The sequence below is a fragment of a genome (genome assembly GCF_019968985.1).
Source record: "MAG: Porospora cf. gigantea B chromosome Unknown PgB_NODE_540_length_15427_cov_119.439, whole genome shotgun sequence".
Classification (NCBI taxonomy): domain Eukaryota; phylum Apicomplexa; class Conoidasida; order Eugregarinorida; family Porosporidae; genus Porospora; species Porospora cf. gigantea B.
In genome coordinates, this window is record NW_027179089.1 from 1 (window position 1) to 15,427 (window position 15,427).

The following is a 15,427-nucleotide window of genomic DNA, read 5'->3' on the forward strand; positions in this document are numbered from 1 at the left end:
GTAGTGCAAGTCTCAAGACAGTGTTCTCTGGGTTAGATTGATCAAGAAATCATTGAAACACAGTCAGTCGACTTGGGACGGCACGAGAGCCGCTCTCACGTTGTCCCACTTGGAAGCACCCTTGAACTCAGAATGTCGGGATTTGAGGCGCGCCAAGGCTAATATCGTGGCCACTGTGTTCTTAGGAGCGTCCTTTGAAGGTACCGCGCTCTCCTCCTCTGCTGTACGAGCGAGCTTCTCCCAGGTTTCTTCTTCAGCTGCTCTGTCGGCAACGACGTCTCGAACCTGTTTGGCCGCGCTTGTGTTTAGCTTGGGAACCCAGAGCATAGCCCTGTAACGTGACGAGTTGGTCAGGTGCTCTGTCTCCAACTTCAAAATGCACCATCCGCAGCGTCGAGTAATCTCCACAGCGGATACCAGCAAAGTGAGCACGGTGCTCATGAGCAGCTCGCTGCTCAGAATGTGGATGGGCATCAGGGTCATGGCCCACGTAAGGCGCCCTGACACGTTCATCACGCCGATGAGGGAGTATAGCCACTGTGGGAACATGACTTTATCGGAAGCTCTAAGGAAGGAGTTGGGATCGGGCATCAACTGCCAATCCATCGTAAAATCCCAACACAAAGTGTATAGAGTAGCGAAGACGTAGGAGCTGACTTAGGATGACATTATAAAAGGGCTCACCCCAAAGGAGCCGGGAGGAGTAAACCGACAAATGAGTGGATCGCCACGGTACATTACTTAAAAAAATTACCGAGAGAGAAGCGCAATACTTGCCAATGTTGGCTGGATGAATGCACCTTCCGTTGCCCACCTAGAATGGTCCTGTCATGGGTGCAGGCGTATCTGAGTCAACAAGTTCCCTGCGTCTCGCCTGGAGTAATTTTGCTGAATGCGCACTACCAGTGGTATAGCGGCCAAAATCGGAGAAACGACGTCGAGCCACCTGCCCCCTAGAGTGCCTGCAGTTCCCCAGACTGCCAGTTCGCTGATGCTTGAGGACTCTATGCCTTACGTAGCGTAGCACACAGTGGTGAACAGGTCAGCCAACGGCTTCACGATCGACGTGAGCACGTCTCCGACGAGGGCGTCTGGGAAGGAGACCGCGGCGGGGGTCACGAAGGCCGACTTGAAGACGTCAAGGACCATGACAAGAGTAGACCGCCGGTACTCTCGACGAACGACCTTGCTAGGCCAGCAGAGGATGAGGATCTGGATGGCCAGATTGCCCATACAATAAGCATGAATGCTGTGAGAACGTCGCGAGACACCTACAAGTGAGTCGACCCCAGAAGACAGAACTTGTAGTCTGCCAGAAAGCATAGAAGGGACACCAGCACCACACCGGTCTGCACAGAGGCGATGAAGAACAAGCACCCGGAATCTACAGTGCACTTGGGGTCTACGTCGAGCATGAACTTGTAGTTGACACCGTAGTGCTCGTAGACACGTAAGCACGTGCCTACTCCCCAGGTCATCAGACAGAGGCAGATGGACAGGCGGTAGACGGGGAACTGTGTGAGATCGGCATCCTTAGCCCACAGTGGGTGCTACGACTCGCATATCGAAGGTCGGGTTGGTGGTGGGTATCGCCAAGAGCACTCCGATATCCACCAGGACCACGGCAATGATGCCAAGCCAGAAGGCCAGGGCGCCGCCGTCTCCAGGTTGGTGCGCTTGGCTGAGAAACTGCTTTTGGACGGCAGCTTCGAGCCGTGCCATATCAGGGGCGTCCTCGTCAGAACACCTACTGAAGATTGCCAGAATCAATTTTTTCTTCTTCTCTGGGATCTGGAGCGCGTTCATCCGGGCCTTGATAGGCTTAATGTCGTCCGCGGCGCAGCTGAGACTGAGGTGTCTGCAGTCAAAATCCAGCAAAGTTCTCACTTGTCCCTGGCTTTCATAATCTTCTGAAAGGCCACGAGATTCAACGTCTTGTAGTCGTTCAGCCTGTCGAAGCAGTCCCACAACCCGACGGCGGCCTTCATCAATCTGTCTTTGTGGGCATGGTGCTTGCGGCTGACGTTAGCGTCCTCCTCCTCTAGGCGTTCTATCTCTTGGACCTCGTAATCAATTCCATCCAAGCGATCAAAGAAGAACGCAGATTCGAAGTTAAAGTGCTCCTCAATCACCTCAACCTGAGTGCAGATGTTAGAGCATGCTCACGGTGCTCTCTATCATCCCCATGAACTCTGCGTTCACCTGGTACGAGCTGCGAAACCCCTGCTGGGAGCCGAATGACCTTATACGTTTAGAGAGACTGAGTCAGCTGCCAGGCCGCAGATTACGTCTGTCTTTTCGCGGGGCAGTTCTGGGTTAACCACCGCTTCAGCTCGGTGTACTTCACGTATTTTCCCTCCCACTCAGGTACAGTGTACGACTGCAACTGCGCTCCAAACTTCATCGAAAAGGGTGGATTAAGGCCGCAGTGCGGGTCTTAAGAGGTGAGGCGCCCCCACGCAGCCCAAGGCACAGGTAGCCCAGCCAACGCATTTAGCGAAATTCGCCATGCAATCGCTGATCAATGAAGCCCCCCGCATGCTAGACGTCTCTCCGCTGCAGTGGGCTCTGCTCGTGTTGTCAGTATTCTTCTGTGCGATACTTGCCGGTGCCTCGGGCACGGGGGGAGGAGCCCTGTACATGCCGGTGCTGGTCATCCTCACCTCGAGCGCCCATGCGTAAGCCTCAGTTGACGTCTGTATTCAGGGCTGTACCATTAGCCAAAGTGACGATTCTCGGCTGCGCCGTGGCCGCACTGATGCCGATGCTAAATCAACGGCACCCAAGGTGTCGACAGCGCCATATTATCAACTTCGAGATCGCGCTGCTAATAGAGCCTGCCACCCTTCTGGGCGCCACGTGCGGCGTTTGCTTAAATATAGTGCTTCCTGCGCCGGTAATTCTCCTGTGCCTCGTCGTAGTTTGCGGCCTCACTCTCAGACGAACGATCCTGAAAGGCTTTTCCCAGCTTAAGAATGAGCATCAGGAGTCGAAGTCTGACCGGGAGTTTGAGCTGACCCTTCTCCCTCCGCCCGACCACGAAATGGAGAGAGGCCTTATGTCTGGCTCGTCCTCCAGTGCGACCTCCACCTGTACTCCCAGGCGGGCCGAGAAGGTCGAGCGCAAGATCCCAGTCACGGAAATACTCTTACTGGCGTTGGACTGGGCTGTGAACATTGGCGGACTCACGGTTGCTGGGGGAGCCGCAGCGTTAGTATGTGGCCAGACGTACCAGCGTCTAGCGATATTTTCGCTGATCTTATTCCACATTGGTTTCCTTTGTCTCGTTACGCGTAGATTTTTAAGCATACGTGTGAGACAACTGGGTCTAATTGATTCAGCGTCGCCGGCAGCTTGCCGGGATTGAGGAAACGTCAGTAGAGGCTGGCGGGGACGACTGGATGCGGCCTAGAAAGCTCTTGAAGTACATACTCCTTGGCGCGTTCATAGGCACGCTCGCCGGAACTCTGGGCATTGGCGGCGGCCTGATTAAGGGGCCTATGCTGATGGCTATTGGCCTCTCATCTTACTCTGCAGTGGCGACGTCCACTTACATGGTCGCGTTCACCGCATCCACCAACGCAACCAACTACTTGCTTGGCGGACGACTTCGACTTTGGCAGTCGGTATTTTGTTTATCAGCAGCGGCAGCTGGAGGCGTGAGTTGCTGGAAGGTGGATTATTCAGGCTGTGGGCTCCCTCACCACGAGGTGGCTCAACAAAAAGTACAACAAACAGTCAGTGACGACCTTTATTCTGGCATCTGCTATTGGGTTGGGTCTGGTCTCCATGACGTTTTCGAGTATCTACAACATGCTGAAGAACGATACTTTTGCCGGCCGAAATACATCAGATGGTTTGACTATTGAGCAGGCCTGCAGGCACCTCGACGTGACGCCTTTTCAGTGGTTTCTGTCCCATAAAATCCTGCCGCTGTTAAAACACCAGTGACAAAAAAAACGCGAATGAGCGACGATTCTGAATTTCGTGGTCGGCCAAGGGACGGCGTCCGGCACTCGAGTCTGGAGCACGCGCGCCACGCCGAAAAAGCCGGAAAGTGCGTCTGTGTCTGCGGCGCCAGCAGGTGGTATGAACGCGAACGTATGGTTCTAAAATCTAAACGTGTGGGTTGGCGTCGGAGTACACACAGCTCCGCCTGACTGAGGACGCGGATTGCATACGAGAGTTAGCGTTGGAGGTGGAGAAGAATCGTCTGAAGGCGAAACGGGTCTTGGAGTCAACCGCAAAAAAAGAGAGAGTGTGGGTGCGGTGAGCCGTCGACACAGCCTTGCGACGGACGTCGAAATGTTCAACACTAAGGTGGCGACTCTGGCGGCGTCCATCACCGACCAGAAGACGGCAGAGAAGGCGCTGACAGAGGACAGGCGCGACCTACGCCATGCTGTAAAAGAGGCCACCAGTCTCCTGGAAGAAGTCCAGAGGGAGCTCGACAAGGTCATGATCGAGAAAAAGGAGCTGCTGAAGGTGAAGATGCAGGTAGACTCTGACGCCCGCTCAAGGGAGGAAGAAAGAACCACGCTGGACAGGCGACGTGCCGAGTTGGACGAGGCGTGCGGGCGCTTCGAGGCCAGCCAGGCCGCTCTGAACGAGGATGCCGAGACCGTCAGAGTCGAACGTGAGGAGGTTGAGGCGCAGAGGAGGGATCTGGAGGACTTGAGGGTACAAGTCACCGAATTCCAGGCACTTGTGGCAGAGCAAACCCGAGCTCTCCAAGAGCAAGGCGAGCGCGTGCAGTCCCAGGCGTGCGCCAACGACGACGCTCGGATGGCGGCCGAGGCTCTATCCCGAACGACCGAAAAGAAGGCGAATGAGCTGAGTCAAAAGGATCTGGCGTTGGAAGCGCGAGAGGCGGATTTAAGGCGGAAACGAACGGAATTGACTGACAGGTTGAAAGTCGCCCAGGATGACTGTGACAGGCTAAATGCTGATGCACTCGAACGGCAACGAAGCCTCATGGAAGAGACTACCCAGGAGATCGAGCGGATGCGAGAGGCCTTCGAAGCGGAGAGGTTGCATCGGACAGGGGACGAAATGAAGCGCCTTGCCGAGTGGGAGGCTGATCTAGCGACCAGAGAGGCGGACCTGGATCAGGAGAGGGAGGATCTGGAGAAGCAGGTCAACACACTGACATCGGACTTCGACGCCCTGAAGGAGGAGCATCGGAGTGAGATGAGTGCCGCGTTCGCCCAGTTGGAAGGGAGCGGCTCGGCTCTCAGAAAATCTCGGGAGCAGTTACTTGCCTGGCGAAAAGCCGAAGCCAACAAGTTGGCAAAGGCGCTGGCCGCCGTGCGAGCACGTGAGGAGTCTTCGCGTGGCCCTGGTCTCGCCGATCAGGCAGAGGCCGTGATTGTGAGGGTTGAGCGTCGAATTACCATGGCCGAGGATGCCACAGCGGAGGCCATCCAGGAGGTTCAACGGGTAAGCGAAGTGAGGAGTCTGGCGGCTGAGGAGCTGAACATCACTGCTGAGCAGCTGAAGCACATTTGCAAGCAGAAATCGGAGTCATCTGAGCGGCTGAAGAACGCTGACGACCTGGAGACGCGCCTCCGACGACAGCAGGCCGAGTTGAATCTACGCTGGCAGATGCTTGAAAAAGAAGAGCTGAGGAACGAATGGTACTGCGAAGTGCTGAAGGAGTCGCAGGACAAGGAACGACACTTTGAGCTCGTACAACACGAGCTGGATTGCCAAAGATCCATGATTGATGTAGGCATCTCCAGCAGATGTAACGCAGGAGAACCGCGAGTTTCTGTCAGCCAAAAGAGCGGAGTTTGACCGAAAGTCTGATCTGATCCGCACGGAACTGGACAGGCGGGCTGCCGAGCTGACCTCAAGGGAAACGGTGGTAACGCGACGGGAACGTGCGGCAGAATCGAGACTCCGAGCGCAGGAGATAGACCTGAAGCCCAGTCTTCTGAAGCGGGTACGTTCACTCGACAAGGAAAGTGGGCGATCTCGTGGAGTTAGCAGCATATTTCGATCTCGAACGCTCTCAGCGTCACCAGCAGGGCTCAGCCCGTCAGAGCCTCCCAAGGAGGACGAGGAGGCCACGGAGAAGCGCTCCGCAACGGTGCTACCGGCGGACCTGGGAGACTCGGGTCCGCTGATAGAGCCGCGCACTGAACCTGTCTCCCTCTCTCGACTTCCGGCTTTTCTGCTCAACCGGCACCCCCGAAGGGAAGAGGCTTCTCTCCTCCGTGTATCTAAACCAGAGTGGGCATTGATCACTTAAACACACAGCACTAAAAGTGTAACGAGGCTGGACCAGGAGAATGTGCAGTGCACGTCGAGATCAGCGGTCTACGAGACCATTGCGTGACTTGACTTCGTAACGATGTCGTGGAGGCCCAGGAGGCAACTAGAGGGTGGCCTTCGTTTAACGGGGTCGAAGTGCAACATAAGCCCCAACAGGTTGACCAACGGACGGAGTGTCGCCTTGTCCAATGCGAGTTCTGTCTCCATAAGACAGAGGCTACTGTATATGTCGCACTGAAGGTGGCGCAAGATGATGGGCAACTGCTCTTCTCTGCCCTCCCTGATGATAGCTTCCAGAAGGGCAGTGGGTGGAGTTGAGGCCCCAGGGGTCGTCCCAACAGCCCACGCTATCACCGTTGCCGCTGCTGAGTAAACGTCGACCTTGTTGTTGTAGGGCCCAACCCGGAACACCATCTCCGGAGCTCGGAACTCCTCCTCTCCGACAATCTGCGTGGCCCAGTTCGCCTTTTTCGCGTGTCTCAGGTCGGAGATCTTCCACTGCGACTCATGCAGGCGTACAGAAGCAGGCGACATGGACCTCACCATCACACCTTTTCCGTGCAGAAACGTCAGTCCTTCCAGAATGCAGCGAAGCGAATGCAGGATGTTGATATCCGAGCAACCGACATGGTACATCGGAACGCCTAGGCCGGTCGGGGTTAGGAGCTCGCTGTCGAAGGTCAGTGCTCTCAGTGTGCGGGCGTTCTCGGCATCTAAGAGCAGCGGCACCAAGTCGGCTGCGTTCAGTCGGTCCTCTCTGTGGATTTGCAGACACCCGCGGAGAGCCAAGCATATCTGCTGCATGACGCTGCTGCGCTTGCATGCCTCAGATAGGTTATTGATTTTCTGTTCCATGTAGTTTTGGAGGTACTTCAGTCGCACTCGCGAGAGTGAACAGAAGGTGTCCAACGACTGGTCCACTTTCGATGCCAGGCGCAGCATCACGTCCTCTCCTAGAATGAGTGAAAGAACCGTGACACCCAGCGCCCAGACGTCTGCATCGACTGACGGCTTCTTCGTGCCGAGGAGCAGCTCAGGCGCCGAGAAGGCGAGGGTTGTCGACTTGCATGGCGCCTCAGCCAGCGAAAATCCGCCGTCTTTCCTTCTGTAGAAGACCCCGGGTTTTAGGTTGCCGTGCGCGAATCCTGTGGCGTGCAGCTCTCGCAGGGCAATGGCGAGGTCCAAGAAGAGCCGTCTGAACTCCGAGGCGCTGCGCCTGATCACTGCATCAGCCTCCACGTCCTCCCGCTCGAACACCTGAACAACCATGCTATCACAAACAAATTCGTAGAGTAGCGGGGCTATGTTCACGCGGAGTGTGGACCATTCGCGAGCCATTAGCTCCGCGAAGGTGAACCGCTCACTGTGCTCAATGGGAACGAATGACACGGTGCCTACGCTGCCGTGATGTTGATCGTTGGATACGATATGAGCTGTGAATATGGGATAGAGGGAGGATACCCGTCGTTGAAGGTTGAGCTGCAGACTGGTGGGAAGCCTCGTGGACAGCGGTAGGCGGGGACAGACGCTGAGAAGGTTCTGGTAGTCCAAATCAGCAGCAAGGTTGCTAGGAGCGGAAGTCGTCTGTGGCAACTTGTACGACCTCCAGAACAATTCGCCGCCCAAGGCTTCAAGTGATCCCGAGCTGCAAAGGACCAGATGTAGCGAGGTTTCAGATACAGAAATAGCACGCAGCATGAAATCCGCATTAGATACGGGGTGCACCTTGTGATAGCTTCTCGATCTGCGATAGTTGCACAGTACACGTAGAACCGACCGTTGATCGTAATGTTGCGATTATATAAAGCTGTGCATAGCGCAGCATCAGTAGAATAGTCTAAACACGTCAAAGCATGACACTAGGTAACATGACACTTCAAGGAAACAGAATCCTTCTGATGTCTGGGAGACACTCGCGAAGGCATAAGTCCAATCTGGCGTCAAGAGTGTTGTCCACTACGATCTTCTTATCCGCTGAGGTCAAAATAACGCCTCCGCAGCATGCAGCCTTGCCCTCAGTCTCTTTGCTGTGGGGAGGAGGGAGGAAGCTCTTGGAGATGCGAATCTCAACCTTGCGGGTCACGTCAACAGCAGAGAGCACGTGATTGTACTTCTCGATGGCAGGTTTCACACACTGCTCCACGAGGGTTTTGTCGCACTCCCGACAACGTACAACGAATTCGTCCTCGAGTAGCTGAACCATGGCCTGGACCATGAGCTCCGTAAGCAATGTCTGGTACTTATCGCGATTCTGATCTATCTTGTTCAGTGTCTTAATGGTCTCCTTGCGCACCTCCTCAAGCACTTGCTGCCGCGCAGCAACCTTCTTGAGACGCTTCTTGTTCACGCGAGTCGAATGAGCCACCGCCTTTTCCGACTGCATCTGCTTGGCCTTCTTGTGGTGGTCAGTGCGCACCTTCTCCTTCATTTGCTGCACCAGCTTTAGCTTCTCAATGTTGAAGTCTTCAAGTGCCCGCGCTTCGATTTCTGACGCCTTATCCTTGGCCTCATTAAGAATGAAGCTGACCATCTGGCCGATCTGCTTCTGGGCTGCCTCCTCAGATAGAGCCATTGAATGATAGTAAATTGCGTGAAAATTTGACGGGTGTGGGCTCATGACTAATCATCCATACAAGTCCGAAGTGACCTCAGAGCAGTGAGACCTCCTTTAATTTTAAACAGGGTCGTCAGAGTGTTGCTGCAGTATTTATGTGAGAACGGATTGACGGAAACCGCAGCCGCGTTGCAGGCGGAGACTGGAATCGTGAGCGACAGAGACTCGATAAACTAGCGCCTCACCGCCGTGGCCTCCAGGGCTCAACTGGCAGCTGACATCCGCTCTGGTCGTTGGCACGACGTGCTCCCCGCATTAACGTGGGTGGAGGTGGCGGATGAACCGCTGTTTGTGTTGTACGAGCAAGTGGTACTGGAGCTTCTCGAGAGGGGCCAGCCCGAGGCCGCCCACGCCTTCCTGTCGGAGTCGAACCCTTTGCAACGGCTTCGGGAAAGTCACCCTCACAGGGTGGAACGGCTTGAGGCGCTGTCCTCCCGTGGCTGCACGGACGCCGACAAGCTCTATGAACGACTTTCGCGGAACCAGCGGCGAGATCTGCTCTCAGACGCCATCGTCGGGTCGCTGGACGAGGTTCCAGCCTCCCGCTTGCTAAGCATTCTGGGTCAGGCCATGAGGTGGCAGCGGCACACAGGAGTGCTTCCCGAGGGTGCGCCCTTCGACGTCTTCAAGGGGATTCCAATACAAGTTGGAGGGTCTGGCGAGCTGGCGTGCATCACCATATCGCGGTCCTTGCGCTACCACGGCCGGCAATCTCCGTCCGCAGCCAGTGTGTCGCTGGATGAGAATCTCGTGGCGGTGGGTTTCGCTGACGGGCAGATTCACCTGCTCGACGCGGCCACCGGTAACTCTATGCAGCACCTGCCGCGCCAAAACCACTCTGTCCTGTGTGTGGCCTTCTCCGCCAACACCCGCCTCCTAGCCGTGGGCTCCGTGGACGGCGCACTCTCCCTCTGGGCCCTCCCGTCCGGCGACTGCGTCTTCGCGACTCAGGCGCACGACGGCGGCGTGACCTCCGTGGTGGTTGATGGTGAATCGCGCGTCCTGTCGACGGGGCTCGATGGCACCGTGAGGATCCATGTCGACGGCCGCTGCAGCTGCATTTTGCGTGGACACAGCGGCGCCGTTAACGGTGCCGCCTTTCTCAGAGGGGGCCGCGTTGTTAGCGCGGGATCCGACGGAGGCCTTTGCTTTTGGGATTCCAAGTCGACGCAGCGGTTGGCCGAGTTCTTCCCACCCGTCCCCGCCTACCTACCTAAAGGCATCAAACCTGCCCTCCTGGGCGTCAGCAGCTTCGCCAGGGTGAGGAACACTTGTGGGACGTCTCACGCTTTCCAGTCCCCGAGATCGAGCATGCCCTCGCTTGCTGCCAACGCAGAGACGCTGCTGGTGGCCATGGAGGCAAACCATGTCCACGTTGTAGCTGTGGTTTTTGGTAAAACCACCCCATCACTGAGCGTAGTGCAGTCCCTCTGCACCGGCAAGGAGGAGGCGGTGGTGGCGACGTGTCACAGCGCTGGTGGCGACTGGGTTTACTGCGCCTGCGATGACCGGTCGCTGTACGTTATGAGCACCGCCACTGGGAAGGTGCAGCACATTCTGCCTGACATCCACATGAAGGACGTGCTGGGGCTGTCAATGGGGCAGAACAGCCAACTTGTTACCTGGGGAATGGACAGTCATCTACACTTCATGACACACTAGAACAAGACAGTGGCCACGTCTCACCGGCTACAAGCATGTTGTGTTAGCTTTTCTATCGCGTGATTCACCTCAAAGGTGGTGCACATCTAAATAATGCCCTTGGCTTACGACTTGTCCGACTTAGTGTCGGACGTCATCAGAGGCGCGCTTTTCCAATTCACGCCTAAGTTCTATGAGCAGCTCTGGGGGTTGCTCCTGGTAGGCCTCAGCTGGTTTTGCCTCGCCGGGGCCGTGCTTGTCGCTCTGGTCAGGCCCAAGAAAATAAAGCAGTGGGCCTACATTCTCTCTGCCATCGTTGCGTCCACCACCACAGTGATGGCGCTGCCGGTATCCGTCTACCTGGTGCAGGCATTCATCCAGTCGAACAAGTCCTATGAGGAGGTTTTCCTAGCCAGATCCACCTACACAGATTTTATAGTGAGCTTCTACATCCTCTACTTGCATCTGGATATGCTGGGAGCGGCACTCATATACTGGGACCATATGGACCCTTTTGTAGGTTGGCTGCATCACATTGTGTACATCTTAATCTGCAACAACGCGCTCTACTGGAACTGGACTGTCGGCCTGGCCGCAATGTTCGTAGAGGAGATGCCAACGGCACTACTCTCACTGGGACAGGTCTTCCCACAGATGAGGACGGACGTGGGATTCGGTGTAACCTTCATCTCAACACGGATCATCTATCACATCTCGAGTCTGGTGATGTGCATCTACGTTCTGCACGACGTCACGTATGTGTGGCTGGTAGGCATCCTGACGATGCTTCTGCACTTTTGGTGGTTTGGTGAGAGTGAGGCAGGATTGGCACGCAGCAAAATGGGTTCAAATGGTGAAGACGCGGCCCCTGCCATCAGAAGTCACTCATCTTCTACCTTCGGAGTCAGATGTCGCGTAAATCACAATTCCAGCTTCACCTTTTCGCCTGGCTTGAAGGCTGGCATTCCAGCGTAGGGGCAGGTAGCGCAGCGGAATGCATCTCCGAGAAAACACTGGGAAGGGTGAGAAAACACAAACCAAAAGCACTCACATTACCGCAAGAGCTCTGGACGACTCCACCCTCAACCTTCTCCTTCAATTCGTCGAGTGAGAGCTTCTCTTCTTCTTCTTTGCGGCCGCAATTGCAGTTGGCGCAGGCTTTGGGCTTCGACGAGCAGTCACTTCGACTTTGGCCCGTCTTCTGATAATGCTCGGAGGAGCTTAACAAATTTTCAGCCTTGATGGTGCTGTCTGAATCATACTTGGGCTTGATGCATGACATTTGAGTGGCACCGTCCAGCTCCTGCACCTTGCTGCTTATGAAACCTGCATAAAGCGCTTGCTTGCGGAGGAAACCTGGGGTGCACTCTGACGCCTTCGACGTCACAGTCAAGATGCCCTGCCCATGAAGAACGCGGATTGCCGTCTTGAGCAAGACGGCTAGGTTGGCCGATTCGTCTAAAATCAGATCGACGTTGGTGTACGTTGGTTTCAAATCAGTTCGATCATTCCACCGATTAAAGTCTTCAGGTGACACAATGTTCACAGGGGCGCCGGGACTGGAGGTTGGGATGGCTTTTTCTGCGACAATCAGACGAGAAGCGATCATTTCAATAATCAGGATTTCGCAAATTTGGCGATCAGATCCTCGCCGACCACAAAGAGATAATCTCAGATATCGCTGCTGTGACTTCGTCTTAAACCCTTAATTTCAATGAAGTTGGACGCAGTTCAGAAAGCTTCAACCCCAAAGAGGTTGCTGGGACTCCCCGAAGTCAGCAAGCAGATGAGAACTTCAGCGTTGTCTGCGTGTTCGGAGGTCGCGGCGCAAGCGACGACTAAGTCAGCACCCGCTTCCGCGATGGCCGCCCTCGAGACCAAGGCCTGGGAGGTTGCCACGACACCTCTTAAGTCGGGCGGAATCAATTACTTTATGATGTGGATGGGAGGCTCCTCTCAGCCCGGCATTTTCCAAATACTCATGATGGGGTACTGCCTTATGGGGCAGTTGGGATTGCTGAGAAAGGTGAGCCTCACCTTCAAGCCGGTGGAATGTCTAGCGGTAAACAGGCAGTGCTCCTTTCTGGAGTCGCCTTTCAAGCTTCAGAGGGTGGTGTACCTTATGCTGTGTCTAGGTGGACTTTGCTACGTGGGATTCACAGCCAGCAAACAAGGCGTGCTTCCTTTCAAGACCAGCGACTACATGCACCTCATTCCGAGGAAGGTGTTGAGAGAAGCCGTGGGAGTTACACTGTGAAATCTGGACGCGTGTTCTCCCAAAATCTGAAACACGTCGCATACGATAGAGAGACAAATGTCAGACATTAGACTGCAGACATGCATTAATTGTTGTAAGAATTGTAATATCGGCGATTCTTCAAAATGCCCAACCAACAGAGGTCGGCTTACCATTGCGGAGATGAGACGCTGACGAAGCAACAAGGCGCTCTAGCCGACACAGAGGGCGCCAAAACGTTAGTTATCAAAATTGGAACATCTTCCTTGATGCACGACCACAACAAGCAGATCAACCTGAAGAATATCTCAGCTCTCGTTGAAACGATAGCCGACTTGAAGGGTCTCGGCCACAAGGTGGTACTCGTCACATCTGGAGGGGTGGGCGTGGGCTGCAGCCATCTCGGTTTCGCCGAGCGGCCGAAGAACCCTATACAAAAGCAAGCGCTTGCTGCTGTTGGTAACTGTCGACTGAGTCGACTGTATGACGATCTTTTCGCGTTACGTGGAATCAATGTAGGCCTCATCCTGGTTACTAGGACAGATCTAGTGGACCGTGTTAGGTACCTGAACCTTAGGAACACGGTGGTCGAGATGCTCGAGTTGGGGCTTGTTCCAATCGTCAACGAAAACGATGCAGTGGCCGCTCAGACGCTTAAGTTCGGGGACAACGACACTCTCGCAGCGTACATTGCCATAGGAATGAACGCCAAGTGGCTCTTCCTGCTGACAGATGTTGATTTCCTCTACACTGCAAACCCTAGGCAGAATTCTGGCGCCAAGCCCATCGTCTACGTGGAAACCCTCAACGACGTTTACTCCGTGTTGGACGAGGCTCAAAACGAGGGCACCCAATGGGGCTCTGGTGGAATGATGACGAAGGTCATCGCCGCCAAGCTTGCTGGTGCCACCGGTGTGTCTACAACGCTCATTAACGGTTGTTATCCGGAGCGGATCATTGGTGTACTCTCTTTCGCAGCAAATGCTATGGTAAAGGACACTGACTTGACTGGACTCATCGACTACAAGCAGTACCACGGGGGCGCTCGCACAACCCGTATCAGGTCTCGATCCCGCAGCGGACAGAACGAAGAGGACAGCAACAACAGTTCTCCTACCAAACTGGATAAGAGTTTCCTTTTCGACGCGATAGTACTGGAGGAGACCTTAATGGATGAGGAGACGACCAACTCGTTTATCGGCAACATTGCTACGGTTTCAGATAAGAGCAATGGGGACAGCAAGTCCAAGGGCCTAATCACTATCGAAACCGACCAGATCCCCTCGTGGCCCTACACTGGTACTATTTTCGGTGCTCATCCGATGGATCAGACCGTCCGAGACCAACGAAGGTGGATTTTGTCGCTTCCGCCCAGAGGTCGAATATATGTGGACGAGGGGTGTGCTCGTTCTCTTATTTTCCGGAAGAAGTCGTTGTTTCCTGTGGGTATTCTAGCTGTTGAGGGCGTCTTCCAGGAAGGCGAGGCCGTGTCCATCTACCGAGGTCTCTCGGAGTTTGGCTGCAGCACAGAGGGCGAATCCGAGTTCGCTCGCGCGTTGGTTAACGTGCGCACTGAGGTCCTCACTCGGATCAAAGGACAGCGTACTGCGGATTTCAAGGACAAGGAGGAGATGGAGTGGGACGAGGTAGCCCATAGATCCAACATCTGTTTCGTAGGATCCAATCACTGGGCGTAATCCAGATTAACCGACCTTTGCTGCAGCCACCGTCTATGGGCGCTCTTGGGGAGGAGTATTTCACAGAAGCAGATTGTTTCACGGAGAGCCCCAGCAAAAGTTTCGACGTCCTACAGCAACCCTGCCCACCAGGCTGACATCTTGTCTAGTATCTCTGATTTATAACCAGATTATCTTACCTTATCCGATGTCTTCAGTTCCGCGGTCAGCTCCTTTTGTACACTCGTTTGCGCCTTCAGTATCTGTGAGCGCTGGCTCTCGAGCAGCGCCATTGTCTTGGCTCCGGTGAACTCGGCCTCCTCCAGTACCTCGCGATCATCTCGGAATGTCATCGTGTCTTGGTCCAGCTTCTCCATACGTTTCTGGGCGCGACTGTGTTTCTGGTCCAGCTTGCTTTTCACCTTCTTATCCGTTCGTCAAAATAGCACCCGTTTTCCTTCGTCACCAGAAACCATCGCCGTTGATGGCGAGCAAGTCGTGACCGTCGAGACTTGCAGTCTCGGAGACCTGCCATCCGCGTATCAGCAGCCTCGCAAGCATAAGCACTGCTCTCCAGTTGTGTTAGTGCGCAGGCCATCGCTTCGAGGCCATCGTCCACGGCGCTGGCCTTGAAATCTGGGCATGGACCGTCGTCAAGCATACTCAGCAGCCTCTTCGTCTCAGCCTCCGCCTCTAAAAAACTCGCAGCGTAGTCATTAAGCGCCGATAATTCCTCCACCTCTGCGGCACCCTGGTCTTCAGGGCCGGGTCGCTCGCGGGTCGCCCCATCGACAGCGCGACCAGTAGACCAGTTGAACATTTCAGGATTATCTCATTGCCGGTAGGATTCTGTGCAGACCGAGCAATTTCGGCGTCGAACAACTTCGACGGCACTAACACATAACGTCATTTGCTCCACAACACAGCGTCGAATTCCGTTGTAAATTAGAAAACGAATTGTGAATGTTCAATCGAGTATCGCTG

The 15,427-nt window shown here is 54.9% G+C and overlaps 12 protein-coding genes across 20 annotated transcripts; 6 read left to right on the forward strand and 6 right to left on the reverse strand.

Moving 5' to 3' along the window:
- Positions 1–63: 63 nt before the first annotated feature.
- Positions 64–606, reverse strand: KVP17_000877 (uncharacterized protein; the record flags this gene model as incomplete). Its single annotated transcript, XM_068515745.1, has 1 exon — positions 64–606. The coding sequence occupies one exon, from the start codon at positions 604–606 to the stop codon at positions 64–66; it is 543 nt and encodes a 180-aa protein (XP_068373345.1).
- A 405-nt stretch (positions 607–1,011) lies between these two features.
- Positions 1,012–2,404, reverse strand: KVP17_000878 (uncharacterized protein; the record flags this gene model as incomplete). Of its 4 annotated transcripts, XM_068515748.1 has the most annotated exons (6): positions 1,012–1,249; positions 1,276–1,514; positions 1,543–1,858; positions 1,888–2,138; positions 2,167–2,260; positions 2,289–2,404. In XM_068515748.1, 6 exons carry the CDS (start codon positions 2,402–2,404, stop codon positions 1,012–1,014), a joined length of 1,254 nt encoding a protein of 417 aa, XP_068373348.1. The 4 variants fall into 4 exon arrangements, with proteins under 4 accessions (XP_068373348.1, XP_068373346.1, XP_068373347.1 ...); XM_068515749.1 differs by lacking the exons at positions 1,012–1,249; positions 1,276–1,514; positions 2,167–2,260; positions 2,289–2,404 and having other exon boundaries at positions 1,534–1,843; positions 1,888–1,988; XM_068515746.1 differs by lacking the exons at positions 1,276–1,514; positions 1,543–1,858; positions 1,888–2,138; positions 2,167–2,260; positions 2,289–2,404 and having other exon boundaries at positions 1,012–1,233.
- Positions 2,405–2,508: 104 nt separating this feature from the next.
- Positions 2,509–3,951, forward strand: KVP17_005191 (uncharacterized protein; the record flags this gene model as incomplete). The annotated part of the gene is made up of 4 exons (XM_068514997.1): positions 2,509–2,678; positions 2,707–3,313; positions 3,342–3,659; positions 3,688–3,951. 4 exons carry the CDS (start codon positions 2,509–2,511, stop codon positions 3,949–3,951), a joined length of 1,359 nt encoding a protein of 452 aa, XP_068373353.1.
- Positions 3,952–4,103: 152 nt separating this feature from the next.
- Positions 4,104–6,253, forward strand: KVP17_000874 (uncharacterized protein; the record flags this gene model as incomplete). 2 transcript variants are annotated; one of them, XM_068515742.1, is made up of 4 exons in its annotated part: positions 4,104–4,124; positions 4,151–4,260; positions 4,287–5,727; positions 5,756–6,253. In XM_068515742.1, 4 exons carry the CDS (start codon positions 4,104–4,106, stop codon positions 6,251–6,253), a joined length of 2,070 nt encoding a protein of 689 aa, XP_068373342.1.
- Positions 6,254–6,321: 68 nt separating this feature from the next.
- On the reverse strand, positions 6,322–7,974 carry KVP17_000872 (uncharacterized protein; the record flags this gene model as incomplete). Its single annotated transcript, XM_068515738.1, has 1 exon — positions 6,322–7,974. The coding sequence occupies one exon, from the start codon at positions 7,972–7,974 to the stop codon at positions 6,322–6,324; it is 1,653 nt and encodes a 550-aa protein (XP_068373338.1).
- Positions 7,975–8,152: 178 nt separating this feature from the next.
- KVP17_000876 (uncharacterized protein) lies at positions 8,153–8,848 on the reverse strand (the record flags this gene model as incomplete). Its single annotated transcript, XM_068515744.1, has 1 exon — positions 8,153–8,848. The coding sequence occupies one exon, from the start codon at positions 8,846–8,848 to the stop codon at positions 8,153–8,155; it is 696 nt and encodes a 231-aa protein (XP_068373344.1).
- Positions 8,849–8,891: 43 nt separating this feature from the next.
- Positions 8,892–10,552, forward strand: KVP17_000879 (uncharacterized protein; the record flags this gene model as incomplete). 2 transcript variants are annotated; one of them, XM_068515750.1, is made up of 3 exons in its annotated part: positions 8,892–8,932; positions 8,959–9,040; positions 9,068–10,552. In XM_068515750.1, the coding sequence occupies 3 exons, from the start codon at positions 8,892–8,894 to the stop codon at positions 10,550–10,552; spliced, it is 1,608 nt and encodes a 535-aa protein (XP_068373350.1). The 2 variants fall into 2 exon arrangements, with proteins under 2 accessions (XP_068373350.1, XP_068373351.1); XM_068515751.1 differs by lacking the exons at positions 8,892–8,932; positions 8,959–9,040 and having other exon boundaries at positions 9,461–10,552.
- Positions 10,553–10,645: 93 nt separating this feature from the next.
- Positions 10,646–11,506, forward strand: KVP17_000873 (uncharacterized protein; the record flags this gene model as incomplete). Of its 2 annotated transcripts, XM_068515740.1 has the most annotated exons (2): positions 10,646–11,339; positions 11,368–11,450. In XM_068515740.1, 2 exons carry the CDS (start codon positions 10,646–10,648, stop codon positions 11,448–11,450), a joined length of 777 nt encoding a protein of 258 aa, XP_068373340.1. The 2 variants fall into 2 exon arrangements, with proteins under 2 accessions (XP_068373340.1, XP_068373339.1); XM_068515739.1 differs by having other exon boundaries at positions 10,646–11,506.
- KVP17_005192 (uncharacterized protein) lies at positions 11,452–12,140 on the reverse strand (the record flags this gene model as incomplete). Its single annotated transcript, XM_068514998.1, has 2 exons — positions 11,452–11,544; positions 11,583–12,140. 2 exons carry the CDS (start codon positions 12,138–12,140, stop codon positions 11,452–11,454), a joined length of 651 nt encoding a protein of 216 aa, XP_068373354.1.
- A 105-nt stretch (positions 12,141–12,245) lies between these two features.
- KVP17_000880 (uncharacterized protein) lies at positions 12,246–12,788 on the forward strand (the record flags this gene model as incomplete). The annotated part of the gene is made up of 1 exon (XM_068515752.1): positions 12,246–12,788. One exon carries the CDS (start codon positions 12,246–12,248, stop codon positions 12,786–12,788), a length of 543 nt encoding a protein of 180 aa, XP_068373352.1.
- Positions 12,789–12,913: 125 nt separating this feature from the next.
- Positions 12,914–14,464, forward strand: KVP17_000875 (uncharacterized protein; the record flags this gene model as incomplete). Its single annotated transcript, XM_068515743.1, has 1 exon — positions 12,914–14,464. One exon carries the CDS (start codon positions 12,914–12,916, stop codon positions 14,462–14,464), a length of 1,551 nt encoding a protein of 516 aa, XP_068373343.1.
- Positions 14,465–14,634: 170 nt separating this feature from the next.
- KVP17_000871 (uncharacterized protein) lies at positions 14,635–15,263 on the reverse strand (the record flags this gene model as incomplete). 3 transcript variants are annotated; one of them, XM_068515737.1, is made up of 2 exons in its annotated part: positions 14,635–14,836; positions 14,866–15,263. In XM_068515737.1, the coding sequence occupies 2 exons, from the start codon at positions 15,261–15,263 to the stop codon at positions 14,635–14,637; spliced, it is 600 nt and encodes a 199-aa protein (XP_068373337.1). The 3 variants fall into 3 exon arrangements, with proteins under 3 accessions (XP_068373337.1, XP_068373335.1, XP_068373336.1); XM_068515735.1 differs by lacking the exon at positions 14,866–15,263 and having other exon boundaries at positions 14,635–14,820; XM_068515736.1 differs by lacking the exon at positions 14,635–14,836 and having other exon boundaries at positions 14,862–15,263.
- Between the last annotated feature and the right edge of the window lie 164 nt (positions 15,264–15,427).